The sequence below is a fragment of the Alosa alosa genome, chromosome 22, assembly GCF_017589495.1.
Source record: "Alosa alosa isolate M-15738 ecotype Scorff River chromosome 22, AALO_Geno_1.1, whole genome shotgun sequence".
NCBI lineage: Eukaryota > Metazoa > Chordata > Actinopteri > Clupeiformes > Clupeidae > Alosa > Alosa alosa.
This window is the reverse complement of record NC_063210.1, coordinates 12,118,264-12,136,359: the sequence shown is the minus strand read 5'-3', so window position 1 is coordinate 12,136,359 and position 18,096 is coordinate 12,118,264. Positions and strand designations below refer to the sequence as shown.

At 46.5% G+C, this 18,096-nt stretch overlaps 2 protein-coding genes across 3 annotated transcripts in view; one reads left to right on the top strand and one right to left on the bottom strand.

Moving 5' to 3' along the window:
- Positions 1-7,578, top strand: part of lzts2b (leucine zipper, putative tumor suppressor 2b) — a 32,556-nt gene extending 24,978 nt beyond the window's left edge. For both annotated transcript variants that reach the window (XM_048232679.1, XM_048232680.1), the window contains 5 exons: positions 1,581-2,093; positions 2,370-3,038; positions 3,358-3,627; positions 6,000-6,333; positions 6,875-7,578. In XM_048232679.1, coding sequence (XP_048088636.1) covers positions 1,611-2,093; positions 2,370-3,038; positions 3,358-3,627; positions 6,000-6,333; positions 6,875-7,218 — 2,100 coding nt within the window. In that variant the 5' untranslated portion in view covers positions 1,581-1,610 and the 3' untranslated portion in view covers positions 7,219-7,578. The remainder of the gene's footprint in view (positions 1-1,580; positions 2,094-2,369; positions 3,039-3,357; positions 3,628-5,999; positions 6,334-6,874) is intronic.
- Positions 7,579-9,191: 1,613 nt separating this feature from the next.
- LOC125287130 (PDZ domain-containing protein 7-like) overlaps positions 9,192-18,096 on the bottom strand; it is a 15,416-nt gene continuing 6,511 nt past the window's right edge. Inside the window, exons 11-18 of the mRNA XM_048232665.1 lie at positions 17,815-17,970; positions 17,363-17,490; positions 17,040-17,131; positions 16,120-16,211; positions 14,929-15,000; positions 13,959-14,585; positions 13,048-13,148; positions 9,192-9,733 (exon numbers count right to left, since the gene is read on the bottom strand). Coding sequence (XP_048088622.1) covers positions 9,590-9,733; positions 13,048-13,148; positions 13,959-14,585; positions 14,929-15,000; positions 16,120-16,211; positions 17,040-17,131; positions 17,363-17,490; positions 17,815-17,970 — 1,412 coding nt within the window. The 3' untranslated portion in view covers positions 9,192-9,589. The remainder of the gene's footprint in view (positions 9,734-13,047; positions 13,149-13,958; positions 14,586-14,928; positions 15,001-16,119; positions 16,212-17,039; positions 17,132-17,362; positions 17,491-17,814; positions 17,971-18,096) is intronic.

The window sequence follows — 18,096 nt, the reverse complement described above, 5'->3', positions numbered from 1 at the left end:
TATGCAGGCCAACATTGTGTGTGTGTGTGTGTGAGTGTGTATGTGTGTGAGGGAGAGAAAGCTTCTGAACCCTCCTTTTTAACCTGTATGTGCATTTTAATGGCCTGATTTGATTTATCAGTTATCTGATCTGTTACCATCTGTTTTCCCACCCTATGCTAATGTTCATGATGGAGATAGCTGAGATGTAACTTAGATACCTCCTCTGACTAGAGCCACTGATTCTAGAACATCTGCATCATAATGGCCGGTAACATCAGTCAGTTGTTGTCTAGTGAACAAATCACAACAAACAAATAAAAACAGAAGCTGTGACATGGTCACCAAGGTGTTCATTTTGTGCGGACCAGAGCCATGTAGAGAGCCATCTCTCTACCTACATGGCTCTGGTGCACACCTGCACACCTGCAATTTGGAACTTTGTTACATCACAAACATGTTGGAACAGTGTCTGGTGGATTTAGAACACCTGCCATTGTGACATCATGAAAGTGACTCAGCAGAAGGAACAGCTGCTTGCTGATGATGTCATCCCTTAAAGTCTGAGTACCACAACAGAAACAGAAACTTGTCACCGGAGCAGTATGCAGGCTGCCATTATTTACTGTTATAACACCTTTCAGCCCTTGTAGCAGGCAGGATTTAGTGGCCCACGCTAAGTGATGTCATCACTTTGAGAGCAGTGTTGAGAGCATAAGTTCTCCATAGTTTTGCCAAAACCAGACGCCATCAATTAGCTGACAGTTGTGTTTGTCATTTCTGATGATCAATGGAGTTTATAGAAGAAACTTCTATAAGTGAAAAAAAAAAACCCTCCTAAAGCCAACAGAACAGTGTTTACATGGTCTCTACAGACTTATTGCCACACAATGGCCATCTTACTGGGTATAACACTGGCTGAATGCTAAAAATGCTTCGTGGGTAGACAGATATACAGAGGGCTTTCAACAAACTGCAGTTATGATTACTCACTCACCGTAAAAAACCACCATAATTTTATACATCTGGGTCAGCTCTGATCTTTTTCAGGCCACTGTTCTGTCCCAAAAAAGGAGCAAGTTTAGTTTAGTTTAGCCTTAACAAGCCCCCATTTATCAGTCCGTGTGTGTGTGTGTGTGACTGAGAATGTGAGAGAAGGAGAGGAAGAATGTTCATGCGTACCATAAAAAGTTCTTGAAAAACATTTGTTGGCCTGAGTTGGCTAATGAGGTGTTGTAGAGTGGGGCCTAGCTGTGGCCATGTCCTCATTGAGATGGACCCCATAGGGGGTGAACACGCAGGTCAAGGGTAAGGCACCCTAACTGGTAACTTTGTTGCATATGCAAATGGATTTGAGGGGGAAATTTTTATGCACATGATGAATACCAATCAAGAAAAGCTGCCAGTGCCAAACATTGAACCACAACAATTAAGCAATTAGTGTTAACTTTGTGTGTGTGTTGGGTGTGGCAGTGTGAGGGGAAGTCTCCTAAGGCACCATGACTGTACCACCCATGCCTGTTCTGCAGTCCACTGATTGTTTATTTGGGGGTATTTATTTGTTTGTTTTTATTCTGACTTATCTCCTGTCCTTCCCGTAGAGCTTGTGGAGGCCCCGTTGAGCCATCGTCATGGCGCTGGTGCAGTCCCCGCCTGCTGCACCCAGTGACCGCCGCCCCGTGACTGCCCCCTCGCCCCCTCCACCTGACACCAACGGCACTACTATGGGCTCCGTCAGCAGCCTCATCGCTAGCCGCACCGCCTTCCCCTCCCGCCCCGGGCCCGAGGTCACTGGGGTCAGCGTCCGGCACCGTCGACCCACGCACACCGCCACAGGACGCTACCACCCTCAGGACATTACCCATGAGCCTCTACTGGGTGTGAGCAGTGGCGCGGCCGGGAAGAGGCAGCCGCTGGTGGCGGCGGGACAGACGCATCGGCACCGGACTTACCTGAGCGACGACTTCCCCGGCGAGGACTGGGAGGAGAGGCACGTTGCGCCCGCACCGCCCAGCCCAGGAAGTGACATGGAGGAAGTGATGGGGAGGCCGGCCAGGAGCGGGAGTGACGGAGCTCCTCCTCGACTCGTACCCGTGTCTGGGAAACTAGAAAGGGTGAGAGGGCGCATTTAGTTGTGTCTGTTTGGGTGAAGTTGAGGGACCTTTGTAGGAATCGATTAGGAATAGTACTTTAACTCAAGGTGTTACTTTTAAATAACTGCATACCTTGTTCATTAATTAAAAAATGCCTTCATTCATGATTTGTTTGTACATTTTTATTATTCTTTCTTTGTATTATAAAGCCAAATTCCAGATTTTTCTAGACACTTTTAATTTGTTGCTGTAAGGTTGTTTTCATCTGATTTTTTTTTATTTTTCTTTTGGTCCCAGAACATTGAGAAGGCCATCATCAGACCCACTGCCTTTAAACCCGTTGTGCCCAAGAGCCGCAGCAACATGCAGTACCTCTCCCCAAGGCTAGGGGGCGCTCTCTCGAACAGCCAGGGCAACCTGAACCTTCTAGCACCAGGCCCGAGCGAGCTGGCGCCCTCTGCAGTTTGTTCGGAGCGGCGCAGCTCCTACAGCGGCAGCCGGAACGGCCTCATGAGCCAGTCGTGCTCCCTCTCGCTGTCCGACTCCGGGCGGAACTCGCTTTCAAGCCTCCCCACCTACAACAGCGCCGGTGGTGGTGGCGCCTACAGCCCTGGTCAAAGCGACGTCTCCGGGGCACCCATGTCCGACCCAGTCAAGCTGACATCGATGCCACCGCCGCCACCCCCACCCCCCATAAGCCACGGCCACACGAGCTCGGACAGCGGCCGCTCCTCGTCCAGCAAGAGCACGGGCTCCCTGACGGGCATGGGGGTGCGTAGTGGCGGTGGTGGCGGAGGAGGTGAGGGGGTGCCCCTAACGGATTGTGGCTCCTGTGGCCGGTCGCCTTCCCAGGCCGAGGCGTACGAGCAGCTGGTCAGGGACCTGGAGGACAAGCTGAGGGAAAGAGACCTGGAGCTGCAGGAGCTCCGGGAAAACCTGGACGAGAACGAGGTGGCCATATGCCAGGTCGGACACCACCACAACATCTACCCCAACACATGCCAATTTATGATCAAAATAAATTTCTTATATGATCAAGGAAAACGTAGAAATATAATTAAATGTTTTACCATTTAGTTATTTCTCTAGCACAGACGTATTTGTGCTATATATCAAAAATTCCTAACAGAAAATTGCCAGCTCATCCAACAACCCACATAGATAATATTTGTGTCCACCAGTAATGTTGCACCTAATTGGCTTGTTTTGTGACAACGTGGGCAGAAGTGAGCACCCTCCAAAATCCTGACTGATGTGTCTCGCCGATTTTGCTGCCCCCCTGCAGGTGTATGAGGAGAAGCAGAAGCGCTGTGAGCTGGAGATGGAGGAGCTGCGCCAGAGCTGCGCGTCGCGCATGCAGCAGGCCTCGCAGAAGGCCCAGCGCTCCCAGCAGCTGCTGCAGCTGCAGGTCTTCCAGCTGCAGACGGAGAAGAAGAAGCTGCAGGAGGACTTCGGGCACCTCCTGCAGGAGCGGGAGCAACTGGAGGAGCGCTGCGCCAAATACGAGCGGGAGAAGACCCAGCTGGGGCCGCGTCTCGAAGAGACCAAGTGGGAGGTGAGGGGGAGGTCAAAGGTCAAATGGAAAAACAAAGCAGTTTATTGTGAAAGGAGCGTGTCTTGGAGCACTTGTTTTTCATGCTGGACCTCCTCCCTGAGGTGAGCAGGAGGAGGACAGGGCTTGAAGTTCTCAGGCGCTGTGCTGGAATGTTGGTGTGAGCCAGGCTGTGTCAGATATTTTCTTGCTTTAAGCCCCGGGAGGGGAGTACACGAGGGACCAAAGGTTGAAGGTCAAATTAAAGTCTGTTGTAGCCATGCCAAGGCCAGGTGATGGGAATGCTTGAGGAGACATGGGAATGCTTATGTTTAATGCTGCCTTACCATGTAGTTTGTCAGTATTTTGAATGTGAATTTATGGCACCATCTGGAATGTGAATGGCGCCATCTTTAGTATTCATACAGTTTACGCAACTCAGGACTGTAGTACGCTCTCCAAATGTTTGACACAGATGTACCTGCACACAAAATAGAGCTTGTGTTCCTTCACCACTACAGTGTACGCACAGTGTCTTTTTGTAAAACCCACATACACACCGTATGCAAGCAGAAAGGCAAAGTTAACTTGGAAAAAAATGTGGCTAATGTCACTCTTACTTGAATGAAATCTAACCTTAGAAAGGCATTGGTATTTCTTCTGTTTTAGTTCTGTAGTGTGTTTTGTTTCTTTCAGGCTCAATCTTAAAGAAGTTATAGCTGCTTCTGGTGCTTTTAGATGTTTTAGCAGATGTAGAAGCTGTACAGAGAGAGGAGTTTATCAAGGTGCATTCTTTGGTACAAGGTGCATTCACAACACTTTTGAGTTTATTAGTCCACATTCCATGGCAGACAGGTTGTTTGCTCTCTATTCGCCCAGTACAGATGTTGACAGGTGAAAGAGGCTGTTTTTTACCCACAGTTGACGCGACACTCACACACACATATGCGTGCGTCACACCCCTGCGGCGGCTGTGCCCTCTGCAGGAAACTAGGACACTGATAACTACAAAGTGTGTCTTTATATAAACACTTCTACCTGTAGACTATGGGCTAGTGTCGACTGAGATACCTTGAGGTGTATTTGAAGTATTTGGTTTTACCAGAGGAAAACTTCCTAATTGTTTCATACACTTAGAAAAACAAAGCCAAAAGTTTTACCACTTACTATGAGTTAACTTACCCAGGCTTGTCTCTTAGCCATGTACTCTCCCGTTAGGCTAGCTATAGGCTAACTGGAACAGCCCACTTATAGTGAATTATGCTAAGCTAGGCCAACAGTGTCAAACAGAGAAGAGGGGGGCATGTATCCTCTTCTCTAACTCTGGTGTAGACAACAAATGAGGTTATTTTCCAAAAAGTTGTCGTGTTCCTTTAAGGCAGGGCTAATACGTCTTCATATAAACAGTTCTACCTGTAGATGATGGATTAGCGCTGACTGTGATGCGTCGGTGTAATTAAAGGCTAGGAATGTTTACAGTGCGGCGGAGCGACTGCACACCAGGAATTCTGTGTTGTATAACCAGATAACGAGATCATTCTCTTTCTCTCTTCCATTCTCTCTGTGGGAAGGAATCCTGAAAAGCAGGCTGCTCTGCTTAAGGCACAAACCTCATGCAATCCTTGGCCCAGATTTCCACTATTACCCGTGCAAATTACTTCCTGGGCCCTGTTTGATATCTTGGCCTCACCCAGATAGCCGGATCTGGGCCACATCAGAGCCAGGGCCAGGCCAGACTCGCGCCACAGATAGTATCTGGGTAGCTAGCTACACACCCCCAAGCCTCTGGGCTGTTTATGGATGATGGATAGTGTGTGTGTGTGTATGTCTTTGTGTCTCTGGTGGCGGTATCTCTGTCTGCTATCAAACTCTTTGTACCCGTCTTTTTCTGCACTCATTCTCTCCATCCTGCTCGTTTCTCCACTCACTCACTTTATGACCTCTAACAGTGCCTCCTGGTCATAACAAAAATGAAGATTGTGTGCTGTTAAAATATGAAGCAGAGGTAGGGACTTCATGGTATATGGTCTGTCTGGCTCCTTTTAATCAGAGGATGTAGCACATGTGGACCTAAAAGTCTCATGTGATCATGCTTTTAATTCGATAGGAAGGAGAAGAGAGGAAAGAAGTGTGGGGGAGAGAAGGGGCTGGATCGGGAAGTTACTGGTTGGACTCGAACCCATGGGCAGTGCCCCTCGATCATGTTTTTTAAGGGGCAGTGATACTGTGATACTATTGGTTCAATAGAAAGGTTTTTTATCAACCTCTAGAAAGGTGTTTATCAACCTCTGGAAAGGTGTTTATCAACCTCACCTACAGGTACCAGCTGCCTCTGTACCTGTAGGTGTGTGAGAAAATGTTGAACCCCTCTGTCCTCTTCACCTCTGCACCTGTAGGTATGTCAGAAGTCGGGGGAGATCTCTCTGCTGAAGCAGCAGCTGAAGGACCTGCAGGCAGAGCTGGCCCAGCGCGTGGGCGAGGTGATGACCCTGCGCGGGCAGCTGCGGGAGACACGGGCGGACCGCGAGGCCGGCCAGGTGCAGCTCCAGGAGGCGCTGGCGTCGGCCCGCACGCGGCAGCTGGAGCTGGAGGTGTGCGAGAACGAGCTGCAGCGGCGCAAGAGTGAGGCCGAGCTGCTCCGGCAGAAAGTGGCGCGGCTCGATGAGGAGCTGGCCTCCCTCAAGGAGGCGCAGCAGGAGGCCGAGGAGGAGGCGCGACGAGCGGCAGGAGGTGAGAAGGACTTCAGGCGGATAACCGGTTCTACGTGTTGATTACATGATCATGACAGTTTGCCAACTGATAATTATAGTTTGAAAGAAAATGTCTAATATCTGTAGGAATGTGCCCAAACTGCAATAAACAGGGAAGCAACATTGCTCCAAAAATTGCCCCATACCTTTATAGATGATAACTCACTGGATGTTTCATGATGGCTATATTTCTCTGGTTCTAAGGGAAGCAGACATTGGTCGATAATTTTGCAAGGCTATAGAAATTATGGAGATGGAAATGTTGTTTCTTTCCCATGTTGAATTAGACTCAAACAGACCCCACAAATTGGGGAATCCCGTAGTCACATAAGTGTGATAATGTGGTAAATGTGTAACATAGTAATGTGGCTCACACTCTAAACGAAAGAAACACAAGAATATGTATCACATCATTACGTCACATACATTGTCAAAGAATTATGACATCAATAATATTGCATGTTGTTGATTTGTGTTGGAAAGTTGCAGCACTAACTGATTGCTGTTTTGTTTAAATGCAGTGGCAGCAGGGGCAGTAGCTGGGGCCTCTGGGGAGGCGTGGCATCAGCAGCAGGAGAGCGAGTGCCTGCGCGAAGAGCTCGTGTCCGAGCGCCAGCGGCAGGCGAAGCAGGTGTCGGCCTTCGAGGAGGAGCGGCGCAGCTGGGAGGAGGAGAAGGAGAAGGTCATCCGCTACCAGAAGCAGCTACAGCAGAACTACGTGCAGATGTACCGCCGCAACCGACAGCTAGAGGGCGCCCTGCGCGACCTCCACATGGAGCTGGAGTCGCGCGAGCTGGACGACGAGGATGACGGGGGCAGCGGCAACGAGATCAACTTTGATGACGTCACGGCGACTGAGATTTGAACGCCGCAGCGGTCTTATCTGACTTTGTCTTCCTGCGAACTCCTTAACACTACTTTCTCTAGAGGTTGCATCACTTTACTCTGTTCCCCACGCACACACATACACACACACACACACACACACACAAACATAAACATACACAGGTTCTGTCTCACTTTCTTTCACACACTCACTCACCACCCCCTCTCGTAGTCGTCTGGTTCTGTCCTGTTGACCAACAGGGTCTAACTACTATGAGGTGTAGCATCAGGAATGCAGAAAAGGACCAATGGCATGGTAGCCATTTTGGAACTGTTATTTGCCTGAAACAAATGCTGCAAGGGAGCTCAGTTTTGGTTTGCCATAAATAGCTACACAATCCTCTGCACTTTACTACTTTTTGAACTAGTTTCACAGTCATAGACCAACCAGGTTTAGGACTACACACTAATAGTAACAGTACTTTACAGAGACGGCGGCAGTTAGTCTAGGACTAGGCCTAGTGGTGTTTCCGAGGTTTAACAGCTGTATGCTCATAAACATTAGCTGTTAGTGTCTCACATACAACTGCACAAAGTTTTTCCCCACACAGAAACACGCACATAGTGAAGAAAAACAAACATGCAATGTATGAGTGGTTAAAGCTTTTTTTGATCGCCAAGGATTTTCTTTTTTTTATTTAAATGAAGGTCCTCCTGATGATAGAGAGATGCCTATGTCACAGTGCATTACCAAGCATTCAGCAAAGTCTTCCTGCATACAGTCCGGTTGTGAAGACCATTAACTTACCAATGAAAAGTGTGATGCCTTGCTAACAATGAAAACGTATTCTCTGCCTTGGGAAAGGATGACATGGGCATGAATAACACTGCTCTGTATCCTTTGGTTTGATATACTGTATGATGATAGGCAAATAATGTTCCGTTTATGGATGACAGTCTACTAGCTAAGCTTTTAGTAGTGTTCCTCTGTCACCAAAGCAGCAAGTTGTTAAACAGAAATAAGACTTGATTTCGGGAATTTTTTTTTGTCGACTTAGACGAGAAATGGCGTCCTCTCAAACATGCGTATTGCATGTGTTAATCGTTATTTTCTCATTTTGGAAAAGGTATAATTTGTTGAACTGTTCTTTTTAAATGATTTCAGGAATTAGATATACCTGTTTTAGTCATCTTTAAGTTGGTCCGTTTTGACCCCAAAGCAACCAAGACTTGTTTCTGTTCCCTAATGACTGTTAGCATGGGAACGTCTTATGGCTATCTCTTCTGTTGCTAATGACAATGAGAATGTGTATATTTACACCTTATGAAAAAGTAAATATATAAATAAATGTTTATGAAAATATACTAGATTTCTTTAATGAATATTGTACATAGAGATAGGGTAGTCACTGTGAATAGACCAAGGCATTGTCACAGCTACTGTTCTAAGGATCTGTTTTTTGTTTGTTGTTTTTTCCCCCCCGTTGTTTTTGTTTAATTCTTTTGCGCGTGAATGTGATTCATGGCTTTATATTATAATTTTCTATTCACAGTATTTGTACGAAGTCATTATAATGTATATTTTTCATGTTGTAAATTTCTTCTACCAACCAAATTTTTGTTTAATAAAAAAAGAAAAAACATGGCATAAATACAACTACGACTGCAAAGTTCATTTTAATCAAAACATGCAGACGCATGGATAATACGTGCAGGAATATAATGTTTTGTAACTTTCTCTCCCCTCCTCCCTCTCTCACCTTTGACCTGTGTGAAGAGAAAGAATGGCATTAGGCTAATATGTGCATACTGCATTTAAAATGGCTTCTGCGTGTAAAAAAAGAGCACTGTGTTTGCCATTGTAGGAATGCTTAAGCACAGTCCTACGAGCGATTCTCCAACTTTGAACCTTTTTCCTTAATATTACTTAGTTATTTTTCACACTGAATCCATTATCCTGGCAAGTTCACATGATGTACTGACAGATACAAAAAAGTAGTATCCCCCCTCGTCAGTAGCTTTCAGTAGCCTCTGGTCTCCGAACCCCTAAAGCTCCGTGTGCACTGCAGTCCCACACAGCTGCACCATCTTCACCATACACAACATAGTCAACAAAGGAGCTACAACGTCTTCAGATCCATATTCACTGCCTTTGAGATATTGGAAAATGCTTATCTCAGTTTCTCCAAATCTCTCTCTCCCTCTCTCTGTTTCTAGAGGGCCAACCTGCCATTTGCTAGCCAGCCAATGGTACTGTTTCCCTGTGGGGCCTTCCTCCATTTAGCTCCTACTGCCAGAGTCCCCTACTACGGTCTGCGGTCTGTTCTGGTCTGGCCCGTCAGCCTGCTGGTCCAGGTGGGTGGAGAGCCCAGCGGGTGGGTGGTGTGTGTGTGCCTGTCCCAGGCTGCGGCTCAGGGACCCTTGGGGACTTTGACCATGAGCTCCATGGGGTCCTTGGCCTTGTGGCTGAAGGCCTGGCGGATGATGTCCACTGCCTGCTGATGGGTCACCCCGGCCAGGGACACGCCGTCCACCGACACCAGCTCATAGCCAGCCTGGAGGGGAGGCAGGGAGGGGTGTGAGAGCAGTACTACGTACACGCACACACATACATACAGAAGCGCATACACAAGCGCGCATACACACACACATATACACATACAGGAGCGCGTACACAAGCACACACACACATATACGAGCGCGCACCCACACACACACATACATGTAGACGAGCGCACAACCATACACACACTGACACTAGCTAATAGCCAGCCTGGAGGGAAGGCAGGGAGGGGTGTGAGAGCAGTACACACAAACACAGAGAGGTAAATAACTCCAATTACTAATGCATGTACATACATACACCTCCCTCGAAAAAACTCTTCTCCATTTACTGTACATGGCCTCTTTTTTCTTTTTTACTCTCTCTCCTTACACACACACACAAACACACAAACGGGCCAATAACACTAATATCTCATGCAAGAACACACACACACCTCCCACAAAACTCCTCTCCATCTCTATGACCTTTCTCTCGCTCTCTCTCTCTCTCACACACACACACACACAGTAAATAACTCTCTATGACCTTTCTCTCTCGCAGTCACACACACACTCACACTCACACACCTACTGCTAAATAACTCCTCTGCCTCTCCCCTCGCTTTCTCATTACAGTGCAGGGTCAGAAGTGCACATCAGAAATGTGATGTGACAAAGATATTTTTAAACACAGTCATTTTCCGTAGAGTTGACTCATGAATGACATTTGAATGAAACAGCTTGTAGGTTGAATTGTATGAGTTACTGACTTGGTTACTTGATGAAAGTCAAATGCTTGATAAAAAACTTATTTGGAAAGCAAACGCTGTCTGATCTATGCTCTTGTGGCTCTGTATTCCTCTGTTGTGTATTTGTCACTTGAGAATTGGTCTGGACCATGTCAGTTCATGTCATTTCTAAGAGGCGTTCTCGAGGGGTTAAATTAAACTTAAATTGGTACATTAAACTCTTACCGAATCCGGAATTACAGCAAACATCTTCCAAGGCATTGTGTGTGCAGTTGTTCAGCGTAGGTGCACATGAGACAGCTCTGGCATAACCACAATCAACCTCAGTTGGTCACGCACAACTACCGCATAATGAGACAACTCTCTCAGGCTAGCCATCAATGTCCAGTCATCCATCAGAGGGATTATTGAAGGATCCGGATATTTTCAAAATATTTATCAAAGTGACCATTTCCTGCCTGGTGGTTATTTATCATCTGACAGGAAGCAATGTGAAGCCCATTACATTAGTCACCATCAGTGTTCCGTCCAAGTGTGTGTGAGTTGAGCCATGAGCCAGTGTTCAGACTACCTTTGTGCTAGTGACTGGTTAGCAGGTCTAAATATGTGGGAGTTTGTGACGGAGGCTCCAGCAGCCATTTTCAGAGAGAGAGAGCACTGTGCAGACTACTGTGCAGAGTTAATGACAAAGTATATGCCAGAGTCAATTGGGAGTCATGCCCAAAAACTGAGGCTGGGCGGGTGCAGTAGTTCCTACTTGAAAAAGTGTAAAATGTTTTCAGTCTCAGACCATGAAAACCATGAAAACATTTAGCACTTTTTCACTGGGTAGCACTTTTCACTTTTCATCAAACAAGCCTAGATCAAACACCTAAGTAAATCAGCAGTATTTGGTATGCAAATTCATCTCGCTTTTTGGGGACTTATCGGGCATCTATTTCGGCAGAAATGCGCGTGCGCAAGGCTTCAAGACACCAGATTGCTTGGTCTTGGAGATGCAAACCGTGGTGAACTCGTAGTCCAGTTCACACACAGCTTCGAGATAAAAACACATGATTGGCACAATGTCTTCACAACACACCACACGACTGGCTCAATGTACTCACAACACACCACATGATTGGCTCAATGTATTCACATGTCGATGTTTTGCTGAGGAAGGGGTGGGATATGTGTAGACAACTAGCATATGGGCGTTACAAACTAACCCCATCCATTTATATGGAGGATTTTTTGAGTGCTGTGTCTTCATTAGAAAGTCTCTGCTATAAGCCAATTGGTGTAACCCACATCCAGTGAATTATGCTAAGCTAAGCTAATGGCTAGACTGGGTTACTGCACATACAGAGAGGGGTATGTATCCTCTTATCTAACTCTTGACGTACACAACAAATAAGGTTATTTCCCAAAACGTTTGCATGTTCCTTTAAAGGAAGATAGTGTAGGAACCAGCATCCAGTTTTGGACAGAAAGCAGTGTGTGGCCAACCTTTGTATGTGTTAGTGACTGAGTTTGTCCAGCCAAGCTTTGTGTGAGTTAGTAAAGGGAATGAGTGACAGGGGTGATTTCTTTTTTCAGTTTCCAGTCTACCTTTAACCTGTGAGTTAAGGTTATGGTTAACCCTTAGGAGCGTGTGATAGAGGTGATTTATTTTCCAACTTGAGGAGGACGTGTATTGAAGGTTGTTAGTAACTAAGAGGATTTATTTTCTAAAAGTGAGGCTGTGTCCAGAGAGGTATTGGAGGTTAGAAGTGACTAAGGTGATTTATTTTCTAAATATGAGGCTGTGTCCAGAGCTATTGAAGGTTGTTAGTGAAGGGACACAGTAATTACTGTGGGATATTTCTGACTGCTGAATCTGGGACGCCGTCCTGTTAAATAAGATAACAAAGAATATCTATTTTGAGGGGCATATGACAGGGACAGGACAGATTTTGACCCTGTGTTGTGTGTGCATTTGTATCTATTTTTCATGTCTGTGATTTTGCCTGATTCTGTGCATTTGCTTCATGTGTCTTGCTGTATCTCTCTCTCTCTCTCTCTCTCTCTCTCTCTGTTTATGTTTCCCCATCCATCCATCTGTGAATACCTAAACTGCAGTTTGTCTTTTGTCTGTGGGCAGGATTATGCTAAAACTACTGACCCAATTTTCAAGAAACTTGGTGGAAGGTGATGTCTGTATGTGTGTGTGTGTATGCTTTGTGGATTCACCTATTTATGTGTGTATCTCAGCATCCATCTGAATGTGTGAAGCTTTGAGTGTGTTTGTGTGTGTTATTGGTCTCATACCTTCATACCTTCTCATGACCTCTGGATATCTGAGGGGTTAGGTCATGATAAGGAGAGTGAATTATGGTCAAATGGCGATATCCCCACTACTGGGCTGTGTGTGTGTGTGTGTGTGTGTGTGTTTTACCTTAGAGTAGAGTTATTTACCTCAGTGAGTGTGTGTGTGTGTGTGTCTGTGAGTGAGAGAATGTGTGTGTGTGAGTGAGAGAAAGAGAGAGAGAGAGAGAGAGAGAGAGAGAGAGAGAGAGAGAGAGAGAGAGAGAGAGAGAGAGAGAGAGAGCTCTCACCCTGAGGACTTCACTGGTGGAGGCTGCTCCTCCTGGGAAAATCTTCTCGATCTTCACCACCGGCTGCACCTTGGACTCCACACCGCCAGAAATACTGATTCCTACAGCATCACACAAAACCACAACCCCATATGGCCAGGGTAGGGGAGCTTTATTAAACTAAAGGTGACTGATGGTAAAGGTAACTGGTATTAAAAAGACACTTTTATCTGACGCCATGTGAACTCGCAACAGTGGATTCGGGAATTAAAGTTGGTCAACCACCGATTGTCAGGCGCTGGTCCATCATGCTCACTACTATAGCACTTATTGAGGTCCGGGACTATATATTTATATTGTATATATTATGGTATATATTATACTAGTTTATATGCTATCTAGATCTAGAATACATGACCCTGTGTAAAACCACAGTCCTTATTAAGTCTGCTCAAACTCATTAGCAGGTCTGAAACGAGAACTGGTAACTGGACTTATTTTTAATCAGTGCAGCTATGGACGTTAGATACGGAAATTAACACAACTTTAACCTTACGCTTTTATAAACGCATATACTAACTTCCCTCACTTCTTAGAATGATCACAATGCAGCCACTGCAACAAACTTTACATTAGACTTTACTGACATCTGTTGGTCTTTAAGGGTACTGCAAATATATCTTAACTATATAACTTATATCCTAAACAAGATACTGTATGTGCAGATCTTGTGTGCTTCTGACAAAAAATCACATGGGACTTTGTAGCCAAACATCAGCCCATATAGCAGGTACCCTGATGGCCCTAATAGTTTTTTTGCTTTGTACTGACTAGACCTGGATCTGAGATGAAAATACTGGACAATTAATTGATGCTTATTTGCTCTAGTCTAAAATCACTTGGGATTTGTGAGGATAAAAAGATCTTCTCACCTAAAGATTGCTTGGTCTTGGAGATGCAAACCGTGGTGAACTCGTAGTCCTGTTCACACACCGCTGCACTGTTCTGTCCCTGCCCATTTAGCTGCCTCTCTCCCACCGAAACCACAGGGGGCGCCATCGAGTCCGAATCCGAGCTCTCCTGAACCCTGAACACCTGTGAGAGCGGTGGCCTTTTATACTTGGGCGCACTCCCCACTGTAAACACTGGCACATCCTCATCCTCATCTTCCTCTTCTCTCTCGCTCTCCTCTTTGATCCTGTCCTTTCCCCCGCTCCTGAATGGCATCCTCCCCCTCTCAATGTTAGTATGACCCTTCTCCCCATCACTGTAGATGGACTGGACCGAGCCATTCTCCAGCAGGCGGGGGTAGGTGGTGTTGGTGCTCTCGGCCAGCAGCCAGTTTGGGAGCGTGGGGTTGGCTCGGATGCGGACAGTGGGGGCCGAGGCATAATAGAGGTCCAGGGGGACGTCCAGGAGGGGGGTGAAGGCTCTGGTGGTGTGGGGGAGATCTGGCGACTCCTGGGCCCGAGAGAGTTTTAGACGATGGAGCTCCTCCATCAGCTGGTTTTCTCGCTCCACATCCTCTGCCCGTTGCAGCTCAAATCCACCATGAAAATCTGGGTTGGGTTGGAGAGACAAAGGAAACAACTGCTAAACATCTGAACATAACTATACGTAGAGGTTCAAACGATTTGAAGAGGGGGGTGGGGGGTGTCACAATGGTGAAACTTATCAAAGTAACTTTATGTTGCTGTATATAAGCCACCACGAAATCTGGGCAGGGGGACAAAAGTATGGTCAAACCTACACCAACATTCTGTAATGGGTACAATGCAAAAAGACAAGGTGGATGGTTGGATAAATGGTTGGATAGTTAGTCACCGTAGTTAGTTTGCACAGAAGTGTGTGTATATGAATCAGTGTAACTGTGGTGTGGGTCAGCAGGAGAGGCATTCTGACCTGGAACAGGCGTAATGAGCTGGCGCCGTGGAGTCCGGCCACACTGTGGAGAGCGCAGAGGAGGGGACCGCGCTGCAGAGGGACATGGGAAAGAAGAGAGGAGGAAGAGGAGAGGAAAAAGGAGGAGGAGGAGAAGGAGTGGAGAAAGAGAGAAGAGAGAAGAGAGAAGAGGAAAGGAAGAGGAGCAGAGGAGGCAATTACTGTGAGTGACCACCAGGCTAGGGTGTGGCTACTCGACCCGAGCCCGACGGGGCCTGACGGGGCCCGACGGGTTCGGTTCAGGTTCAGACACATGGGGGCGATATGCACTGGACACTTTACATTTGCAGTAAAATAACTTATTATGTTGGGTAACCAACGGGTCTGCTTCAGATGATGCATTTGTTTTTTGAGAATAAAATAAAATGCATATGGATCAGTGACAGAAGGACTGTAGTTTTAAAGACTGTTGCAATTCATTACAAGACTTGGTAAGACTAAAATTCAAGACTAAAATTCAATAGGCTATGCTTGCTTGGGCCTCTTGTGTTAAAGGGGAACTTGGCAACTATTTCAATGTAATAAACCCATTTAGAAATCATTTGGATGGTTAAATGTTCCGGTGAAAATGGTGACTTTCCCCACTGCCCCTAGCATCCCCAGCCGGAAAACCAACCTTGCAACAGACGAGACTACCGTCCCGGAAAGAGAAGTGAGAAACAAGAAACTCGTTCGTGTTTCTTACCTTGTAACATCCACATTGTTCTGCCAAACTTATACTAACCGTTTCGCTAGCTTGTAAACAAATCCATGTGCTTTAGCGTTACCTTTTTCCAAAGTTTGAAATAGAATAATGCACAATTTCTCCAGCAGAGGGGGAAATATAGCTAACCCTGCCAAGTTTCCCTTTAATGTGCGCTGTGTGTGACCTGCATGCGTGCAGGCTCATCTGATTCTTTTAGACAATAAGAATTCCATTTGTTGTTTGTTCTGTTTAACAGGCTAAATACAGGCTATCCACAAACATGAACGTTTAATCACTAGCATGGGAATGACTGAGACATCATCTGCGTCGGGCTTGGGTCGGGTTCTACTATTTGACTATGCTTATTGTCTATGCACATTGTAAAGCACTTTGTGACCATGTCTGTGAAAAGCGCTGTATAAATAAATTTTACTTACTTAATTTTACTATTCTATGTAGCTACTCACTTGAGCGGCATTTGAGGATGTCGTAGGCCTCCTGCTCAAAGGGCTCCACCAGACTGTTGAACAGCTCCAGTTCGGCCACGGGGATCAGTAGTCTGGTCACAATCACACCAAACAAACAAACAATCAATCTATGTAAATGCTGATGAGGGTAAGTCTCCTCCTTGTCCTCCCTCACATAGGAGCCAGTACTAAATACACCTTTACAGAAGGGTCAGATAACTATGGTGCTGTGATTCAGTCTTCTTTTTAGGAGGGAAGCACTCCCCTCTTCTATGACACTATGGCTTGGCAGAACTGAGCCCTGTGGAGTCAAATCTTTCAAAGACGAGGCAATGTTTCTTCTTAGCATTCGGAAAACACACAACGGAACAGACTAGCGAGTGTGCAGGAAGCTGCAGGTGTGCGTAAGGTGCATCTCATCCCTCTATCTGCATGTGGCCTCTTTCCTCGTTCCTCGATCCTCCAGCTTGTGGCCCTGAAACCATTCAAAGCTTGATGTCATCAAGTCTCATTTGCCCAATTGCAACCAGATGAGGTGAGAACGAGGAGAGAGGACTGAGGAGAAAGAAGCAATACGGGAGGAAACACAAAAGCATCCTATACGGAAGCGTTGTCAGTCGCTATTGTGCGATCATTAGTCCAAGCTGTCCAGGTGAAAAGTTCCCTCCCACGTCTGTCAACTTTCGGTATCAAACAAGTCCGTAGCGATTCATTAGTGACAATAAATGAGTAGATAGACCAAGAAAAGATCTTTGTATGCTGGAATTATCGATGACGTTGAGCTTTGAACGATTTCCGGGGCACAAGCTGAAGAACCGAGGAACGCGGGGAGAGGCCGTAAATACAAATAGAGGGATGCACCTTATACGTCAGCAGAGGTGTCTCTCTCTTGACCTCTTACACATGACCTGAGAGCTTACCTGACCTCCCGCAGTAAGAGCAGCTTCTCTGGCCGGTCGAGGATGGCCAGCAGATGGCGTACTAGATTTTCCACAATACCATCTGTCAGATACTGCAGAACAAACACACCACACAAACAAACAAGTAAATAAACACAAAAAAGGTGGCGAGTGATGGCATACTACACTACAGTCTTACATGCAAAACAGAAACTGTAATTAGTTTTATACACTTCTAGTAGCAGAATGACTCATAATAAGTACTTCTGAGGACATATATTTTATAGAATGAATGCGGGGTGTTTCGCTCGCCCTGTTTGGACCCTATGTCTTGCCGTACTCACTCTCCCACAGAGTGTCATGATGGCAGCCACTTCATCCTCTCCCAGCAGTCTCCAGGACATGTCTTCCACCGCCGCCAACGCAGCCAGGGCATCAGCGTCGGGGACACGACGCCCAGCCTTCTCTTTACCTATACACACACACACACAAACAGCTGACAAGCAGCTTTGTGACCGTCAACATAAACCCACGGCGGGTACAGAATGATGATCTTCAACACACCACCACACACAGAGACACACACATGTTAACAAACAAACACATACACCCATAAGACCAGAGGTGTAAATGTCCGACTTCAGAAAGTCTGAAGTCTTCCTGACTGTCACACAAACAGACCTCAGGATTTCGATCTGTAAGCAAACATGGCCGCCTCGGATGTGGACTGGGTTAAAATTCCAACACAGGTTGCAGCAAGAGGCTTTTCCTCTGGTCCCCTCTGGCCTGCTCTTACCTGCGGGGGACTTGGAGCGCCCCCTGGAGGTGTCTCTGCGGCGCACGCCACGGAACAGCGAGTTGACGAAGGTCTTGGAGCGCTGCAGGGCTGTAGGGCTCTCCTCTGCCCCTCGCTCCCTCTCCTGCTGCTTCTTCTGCTTCCTCTGAGTCTCCTCTGGGAGATGACATTAGGGGGACATTATTTGGGGACGTCCAGGATGTCCAGGGAACGTTTTGAGGACCTTTGATATATGACGTTCCCTCAAGGTCTTTTCACAACGTTCACTTGTTTTCACTTGTT